At 30.7% G+C, this 9421-nt stretch overlaps 1 protein-coding gene across 1 annotated transcript; it reads left to right on the top strand.

The window, feature by feature from the left end:
* Nucleotides 1-227: 227 nt before the first annotated feature.
* On the top strand, nucleotides 228-8744 carry LOC123661950 (flexible cuticle protein 12-like). Its single transcript, XM_045596884.1, has 4 exons — nucleotides 228-327; nucleotides 755-989; nucleotides 5403-5609; nucleotides 8563-8744. The coding sequence occupies exons 1-4, from the start codon at nucleotides 319-321 to the stop codon at nucleotides 8610-8612; spliced, it is 501 nt and encodes a 166-aa protein (XP_045452840.1). The 5' UTR covers nucleotides 228-318; the 3' UTR covers nucleotides 8613-8744.
* The last annotated feature ends 677 nt before the right edge of the window (nucleotides 8745-9421 follow it).

The following is a 9421-nucleotide window of genomic DNA, read 5'->3' as shown; positions in this document are numbered from 1 at the left end:
GGTAAAGTTACATACTAAGAATCTATGTAAGTAGATAGTAAGCTATCACGCCAGCAATTATAAAAGGCATCGTAATCAAATCATACGAAACGCAATGCTAGATTTCCGTTCATGTTCGATTAATTGAAAATCATCTCAATTAGAACACATAGTAAACCAGTCCTTGTCATTGATTACGATATTACGAATTGTGTTACTCAAAAAATCGTGAAGGGATGTTGTTCGATAAACGTTCAAGTGTTCGGTATAAAACGTCAGTACTGGTTCACGGATACACATTGCAGTATCGTCTTCGTATCGAGACGCAACAGATCAAGAATGAATTACGTTAGTTTTGTTAAATTTACTTTTCTGTTTGCATGTGATGTTGCGATTGTTTCGTTTTTTTTTAATTACGGTTTTTTATAAATGTGTCAAGTGATTCGAAATTTGAAGTGATGTCTTTACAAGCTGAGGATAATTTGTTTGATATGTGATTTAGTTTCAATTTAAGCTTTGTGATATTAGTTCATTGTAAAAGTTAACGTCTTTCTGATTTATTTTAAAACCTGTCTCTATAATTTAAAGGAGAACTGCATTAAATTAAAACACGAATTTATTAATTATCTGATTTGTAGTTCTACTTAGCTTGAACATCATGACAATATATCTTAGATATAAAATCAAAGTATCTTTAAACTTAAAAAGGAAAATATTTTTCTTATAATAGTCAAAACTATTTTGAATTACTAATATAAATCACATTTTATTCCAGTTAATCGTCCTCGCTCTCGCATCAGCGGCTGCCGCAGCACGACTTGAACAAGTCTACCTGCCTCCAAAATTAGATTCCAGCGGCGCTGACGCTGGTCTCCAAACACCCTTCGTCGATTCGCAAGCGTCTACGTCAGCGAACCAGGCACAGATCTTGAGATACGAAAACGAGATTGACGACCAAGGATGGCACTACGCTTACGAAACTAGTGATGGGACAAAAGCCGAACAGAATGGTGAGAATATTTTTTCCTTTTTTTTTTATAAATAGAACATTATTTCTTTATCTTTGGAGTTTCGAAATATTTACTGGTTTTAATTTTTTATAAAAATATAATACTCTAATTCATTGTTTTCTCATAGTTATAAGGTCGTATAATTTCGTAAAACAAATCACTTAGCGCTATTGAATTTTTGTGAATGAGAAACTTTACTATAAATCTTAATTACACGTAGTAAGCATACCGTATAGTTCTCATGCGTTCAGTTTTCTGTTTATTAGGTTTCGTTTGTTAACGACCGTTCTGGTGTAGTGGTACGTTTAGGCGCCTAAAACACTGACGCGATAGTTTGCGGGTTTGACTCCCGCTTGCGACGGATATTTATGTTTGTACAAATATATCTGTCCTTGTCGACCTCCCCATCGTGCCATGGAGAGCGCCAGCGAGCGTTACTCATAGTAGGCTATATATATATCAGCTTGGTGAATTAAGCTCCTTCTCCTATATGGAGAACGAGACTTATGCCCAGCGGTGGGATGTTATTAAGCCAGTAACATCCCACTGCGAGACGTTTGTTGACATTATAATTTGCTTAATAGTGACACTATGACAGCCTGTAACATTTCTTAGTAAGTAGTAAATAACGCTCAATCCAATATATATATATATATATATATATATATATATATATATATATATATGTGTATATTTTTCTCGTCACACCAACAAGAAAATATCATTTTTTGATAAAATTGACTATGATTTAAATTGTTTAGAAATTCGTATATAATGCGATATTGCTACAGTCTTTGCTTGGGTCAATACAAAACATATTAATCATCCCGTGACGCAAATGACGCTAGTAGCCCAGTTGTGTCACATTTGTGTACATTAATACACACAATATACTATATTATTTACTTATATGAAACTCATAAAATAGTAAAAATAAATCTTTTAACAATCTTATTACAACTATTTTAGATTGAATTTAGATTAGATAGAGAAGGTTATGTTAGATTATTTATTAGATTAGTTACTTTATTTAAAAAAAATTTTTACGAAAAGTACTGTCCGCGCTAAACTAAAATTAAAATGAAATTGACGAAATATATATTTTCGTTAATTATTTTTTAATGTTACATTGTATTTAAATATAAATAGAAGGAAAAAGTAATACTCAGGAATCCATTTTTAAGTTGGGAGTGTAATTAAACTTTGAAATTTTAGTCTATAAAACATTATACTTCGACTTATAATTAGCGGATATAAGCCATAGATTGCTAAAAGAACTTAAATAAATAAGTTTGCATTAGAACACATTCACTAACATATGTATATCTCCCTCTCAGTTTCCGTTCGCCTCGCCCGATAATACTTTTCATAACGCTCTCGTCACGTATTCACCAGCTTACTCCTAAGTCAAGCGTGCGTAAAGAAGTTTTACTTGAAAAAATATATATATATATATATATATATATATATATATATATATATATATATATATATATATATATATATATATAGAAATGAATCGCAAAATGTGTTGCTAAGCGCAAAACTCGAGAACGGTTGGACCGATTTCGCTAATTCTTTTTTTTAAATATTCCTTGAAGTACGAGGATGGTTCTTACGGAGAGAAAAATTCTAAAAAAAAAAAAATTAAAATTTTCAGAAAAGGTCTAAAAATAACACTTTTCTATACTCCCATACAAAAGATTTGTGATAATACTTAAAAGTCAATTTGAACTTTAATACCATACGATAAAGTTTGTGTTAGGCGATACGAAGTTCGCAGGGTCAGCTAGTATATATATATATATATATATATATATATATATATATATATATATATATATATATATATATATATATATATATCGACGCTTTAATTACTAAGCGACATGTTGGCAACTTTACACTAGAGCATTTCAATTTTTTTTTTTTGAAAAAAAATTAATCGAAAACCGCCCATTAGTCATTGTTACTCGATTCTAACGGATTTTAAATGCAGTTTGAAAGCTTTGTAAGCTAATATTTAAGGATTATTAATTTTCTCAATATTTTAAGAAATAGTGTTAATATCGCTCAAAATGTCGCTTGGTAATTATTGCCTTTCAAGCGTCGATATACAAGTGACGTGAAAATAATTAAGTCACAAGAAAAGACCGTTGTTGTTTGTACCTAATTTGTTAATATAAATATGAGTGCGTTAGTTTTATCATTGACATTAATAAAGCAAAGAACGTTCAATGTTATTCTGCTTTTATACTTTATAGACCGAAACTCTAATACTTAAAATAATAACATACATTTAACGCATTTTCATAATCATCCTTTGAAATAATATTCGCAAGACACTCCAAATATTACAGTCTCGAGTATTATTTCGTTATGTCAATAAACAATTGCCAATCATACCTCGATGTTTAACTGAGTTATATATTATGTATTCAACTATAAACAGATATACAAAAGCCGTAGGCGTAGCTTTAAGTTCGTGTAAAATTTTAGACTGTAATTTTAGTAACGCCACGTTCTTATTACAAATGGTCGCTTGTAGCTTGTACATATCTTGGCTTAGGTTTGTTATTCTATAAGCTTTTAGGTATATTAAAAAGATGGTCCCTATGTGTAAAAGTTTCTGTAGATTCCAAGTTTCAAGTTATATGGTTTTATGCTGAGGGTTGTAATGTTTGTAATTTATAAACTTATGAACTAAATATCTTGGTATTACGAATTAATTTTTAAAATATATTCTTACAAACAAAAAAAATATTAATAAAATTAGAATACGAGTAAAAGCCATCGCGTTAAGAATATTTTTAATTTTATTGCCTTTCCCTGGATAATAGTTTTAAATGGCATGACAAAAATTATTCAGTGTAGCTTCAAATATTGCCGTTTAGTTGAAAGAATTCTGTAGTTTGTGATGTGAGCCCAGATCTAACAGATGAACGAAATTAAAAATTTGAAAAGTGCATTTTGGGCACCAGAGACGATAACAGAAAAATCTTCAAATTTTCTTTCTAAATCATCTTCTACGCACAAAGCTAAACACATAACATATAACGTTAACAACCCATCAAAATTGTAAGAATTAATAGTTACTACTCGTACTGTAAACTTAAATAAACAATTAAAAACTTGTTAACTTACTATTTATTTTTTAGAATAAACAAAAATAAAAGAATATAAGATTGTAACCGAAAAACAAACACAGTTTTGTCTCATCTTAATAATTATTTTAATTCGTTGTCTTAAAACCGCGATATTCTACATCTATTGCTCATCAAATAAAACGGAATGTTTATCTTCATTTGTATAATACGAATATAAAGTCAATATATAAATACATAAACATTATAAAGTCTTATTTTATAAAGCTGTAGAATGTCACATTGAATGCTATATTGACATTTAAATACTGTTATAACATTTACTATATCTTGGATGATTTTATCTCATTGATTTATATATTACATCAAACACTTAAACTATTATTAAGTTCAGTCAAAGTATTTTATTTAATAAATAAACATATTTGTGTTAAGACTCCGAATTTTAATATATGGAATTTAGATAATGAAAACTTACGAATTACAAAGTAAGTAGTAACGGTTAACTTCAATAATTGTTTATTTATTTTTTCGATTGTGATTCCTGAAATCTTAAGCATAATTTATTTTTCAATTTGCGGATGAAGCCAGAAATTCTAGGGACTTTTATTTAAGATATTCTAACTTGACGACGAGTGGTGACGTCTAATAAATTGTTTTAATTATTGCAAAGCTAAGTGTTATTAAAAGTAAAGAATTAATTGATATATATATATTTAGTAAAGGATTAATAGTTATGTAACTGAGGCTGAAAAATTTAACTCATTGACCTCATCACTACGAAACAATAATACTAAATCCGTTTTCAAAATTCAGTGGAATCTGTAAACTTTACAAATCCGTTTTCAAAATTCAATGAAAGTTGTAAACGTACTCATACAAACACGCTACCCTAATTGAAGAGAATTTAAATACTTGTTTTCTTCTGCTTTCTCTCACTACAAGATGAGGTATAATTGCTCAATTAGTACAAGTAACATCACTAGAAATGTCGTCCAAAAAATTATGTGTGTATATTTCTCATGAAATACACAGGCCGAAGACGGGCAGCAGCGTCTTTGGTGCGACCAAGCGAGTACTGCGGTCACGAAACCGCCTGCCCAGCGTGGTGACTATGGGCAAAACACATGAGTTCACGTTATTTTTGGCGTAAACTTTCCACAAGTTTCCACAAGGCCTATGTCCAGCAGTGGACTGTATAAACTGTAATGATGATGTATATTTCTCAACTAATCAGGAGAAAGATTTATGTACACATATATGTGTGGTTTTTTCTAAAATTTATCAAAAAAAAATGTAAAATTTCCAGGTCGCATCCTCCCAGGATCGGCACCGGAAGAAGGATCACTCCAAGTATCAGGCGCTTTCTCCTACATAGGAGATGATGGTCAAACCTACTCAGTCAGCTACACCGCTGATGAAAACGGCTTCCATCCAGTTGGTGCCCATCTGCCCACACCACCTCCAATACCCGAAGAAATCTTGAAGAGCTTACAGTTGACTGCTGGTTCTGAAGGTAAGCTTGTTATCTATATGAATAAATAATTAATATATGCACGTGCACAATTTTTGAATGACGTGCAGCATCAAATTGGTAACTTTTTAACCGATTTTCAAAAAGGACAAGGTTCTCATTTCAATAGTTTTTTTTTTTTAATGATGTTACCTCAAACTTTTTTACTGGGTGGACCGAATTCGATGATTCTTTTTTAATCTATAAGTTGTGTTTGTTCCATTTAAATTTAATCGAAATCTGACCGACAGATCTCTGGATACTTTTTGAGTTATCTCCTTGACTATTTTTTCGTCGACCGTCGTTCTATAATAATAATAATAATAATAAATCTCTTAACTTTTTACTGGGTGTATCGATTTGATAATTCTTATTATAATTTAAAGCTTCATCTTCATTCTTAATCTAAAGCTTAAGGTCTCATTTAAATATGATTGACATCTGATGACAACTTTTTGAATAATCTTTGATAACGCGTATTTACATGAATATTTTTTCGTCGACCTACGTTGTATCACTTGTCGATGTATTTGAAGTCCATTTTTTTTTTTTAATTTGTGAGCAAACAATAATTTGTGTCCGTCACTGTAAGGACAAGGTTTGGATAATAAAAATTAAAAGAAACTATATTTGCTATCGTTAATTAATATTGATAGCAAAAATTAGCCATTTATATGATAAATCCGTACACTAATTAATCATCATACATAATTTTTTTATTCAAATGTAGAGTTACATCAAAAATATAATTATAATATTGACTTATTTTTAATAAAATATATGTATCTGTAATTGTAGTATAACAAATTGATGATTTAAATGCCTTCATGAATAACATCCATTACAAAAACAAGCTTAATAGTTTAGCGTTTTACTGTAACATTTTCACGGTCAGGCCTCTTGACCAGTCATAACGTATAAAATAATTTTTAACAAAAACAAAAACCGACTTCAATAAGGAAACTAAAAAGTGAAAAATAAATTTAGTTAGTACAAAGTAATTCGTATTTTGATTTAGTTAATCAGAAATGATTAAATAAATATTTTATAATTTTGAAGTCGGTGCCAAGTAAAACAATAACTACTCTAGTATCTACTCGTAAGTTGTATTCAGTTTTCTTTCATAATTTGTTTCATAGACTATTAGGTTGAATACTGTTATTATTCTGTTATTGTTTTGACATATCTTATAATATTTTTTGTACTTGTTTGTTGTGTGTGTGTTGTTTGTATTTGTTATTGTAGCCAGGTTGTTGTAGTACTTGGCACCAACTTCAAAATTATAAAATATTTATTTAATCATTTCTGATTAACTAAATCAAAATACGAATTACTTTGTACTAACTAAATTTATTTTTCACTTTTTAGTTTCCTTATTGAAGTCGGTTTTTGTTTTTGTTAAAAATTATTTTATTTTACAATTTTTAGTGATGGGTAGACCTAACAAGGATGCTTTTTCTCTTATCTCGGGGGTTCGGAAACATACACAATACACAAGCACAAACACCCAGATAATGACAAACATCTATATGGCCAATACAAATGTCTGTCGTGCGCGGGGATTGAACCCACTAACGCCAGCGCAACAGCCGGTGCTGTGACCGCTGTGCTAACGCGTCGACATACTATGAGAAAAGTTCGCTATCAGGTGTACGTAATAAAACCGGGACTGACAGCCTAGCGTGTAGCGAGGCTAGGTTGGGAGAACCACAAGGATTAACAACTAGACTGAAAATAAATATTTGTATAAACATAAATATCCACTCCGAGCGGGAATAGAACCCGCGACCGTCGGTGTTTAGGCGCCGCCGACACGGCACATGCACCATTATATCAAAGCGGTCGTCAAACAGCAAAAGGTAACTGCTGTAAATTGTTGAGAAATTCCCTCGAGTGTTTATGGGCTCCATCATCAAACCTGGTTCTGCGACACAGATGATCACACAGCAGGTTATTGCTATAAATCGTTGAAAAGTTCCCTCGACTATCTTTCGTCTCCATCATCAGACTTTAATAGCACTTGTAACTCATACAGGTGCAAAGTTCTCATCAATAGAGACGAATTAAGTTCAAACAGCAGGTAATTGCTATAAATCGTTGAAAAGTTCCCTCGACTATCTTTCATCTCCATCGTCAGACTTTAATGGCACTTGTAACTCATATAGGTGCAAAGTTCTAGTCACTAGAAACGAATTAAGTTCAAACAGCAGGTAATTTCTATAAGTCGTTGAAGAGTACCCTCGACTATCTTTCGTCTCCATCATCAGACTGAAATGGCACTTATAACTTATATATATGCAAAGTTCTCATCAATAGAAACGAATTAAGTTCAAACAGCAGGTAATTGCTATAAATCGTTAAAGAGTTCCCTCGACTAACTTTTGTCTCCATCATCAAATCGACTCCAGGCCTTTATTAAATAGTAGTGCTTTATAGTACTTAACGAAAACATGATTAAATTTACTAGTCACCCTTACGATTTTTGAAAGTTTCCCTCGATTTCTCTGGGATCCCATCATCAGATCCTGGTTCCCTTATTATGGTACCAAACTATGAATATCTCCTTTCCAACAAAAAAAAATTTATCAAAATCGGTTCATAAACGAAGAAGTTATCTCCGAACATACATAAAAAAAAAAAAAAAAAATATATACGGTCGAATTGAGTAACCTCCTCCTTTTTTTGAAGTCGGTTAAAAATGAAATAGTATTCAGAAAATTTACGGTAGGAAAAAACAAGAGCAAAAAATCTGATATTCACAGAATACACGAGAAAATGAAATTTTACGTAGACTTCATCTTTATCGACTTAGATTTAATGTCATAATTACATAAATATTATATTTTTTATGCTGTTGTATTGATTAGTGTGTTAGGTGTAATTAATGGTTCAAACCATTTACGTAGTCCAGGAGTTTTAAATTTTATTATTTTGTAAAATATTTTTTACTTTTCAGGCCAATATAGCAGTCGAAAGAGCAGTTACGATGCAGATGCCGGATACTAAACTGAACTCACGCCATTTTCAAAGTGTAGTCAAACACAAACAAAGCATTTGTACATATATCATCGTTGTAAGTGTATGTGTTTGACTAGACGATCGCCATTTTTATAGGTTTTGTATTAAAAATTTTAATTCAAAATTAGAATTTTATTTCTATAAATATTTTTTGGCTTTTTAATTAATAGAATTTACTCTTTAATTTTATTTATAAGATTAATACCATATCAAATGGTAAATAAACGAGTCAACGACTTTTTTTCCAATAACGCCATCCGATAGATGGCGTTATTGGAAAAAAAGTCGTCCGGTTTCTATAGACTATTCGATTCCGATAGATGGCGTTACAAGAAACGTTACGAGATCATTCGTTCAGTAGATTTTACTCCTCATATTTTTTTCATGAAGGGAGCCTTATATGAAAATCGATTCTTAAGGATAAAACTCGAATAAACCCCCCCCCAAAAAAAAAACATTACACTGCCATGTATTTTATACAGCACGCATATATACTCTTTTGTTTATTATTATTGAAGTATAGTAACTTATAGTTTAAATTAACCACTAGTATTTATTTATTTGGAAAACAAGCAATAAATGAATTACATACAGTTAAATTTCTTACATAAAGCATTTATCATTAACGCTTTCATTTATTAGTATTAAACAGATGTGTGATTTTACAAGTAACTCTTGTACTCTATATTAATAAACGAAACCAGTGTTTGTTTGTATGTTAACGCATGTTTATTGTATGAGTTACAAGTTTAATTTAACAACAATTAATATAACTCTGAAATGTCACGCAAAGGTAT

Source organism: Melitaea cinxia, chromosome 17, assembly GCF_905220565.1.
Source record: "Melitaea cinxia chromosome 17, ilMelCinx1.1, whole genome shotgun sequence".
NCBI classification, from domain to species: domain Eukaryota; kingdom Metazoa; phylum Arthropoda; class Insecta; order Lepidoptera; family Nymphalidae; genus Melitaea; species Melitaea cinxia.
This window is presented reverse-complemented; position numbering and strand designations above follow the sequence as displayed.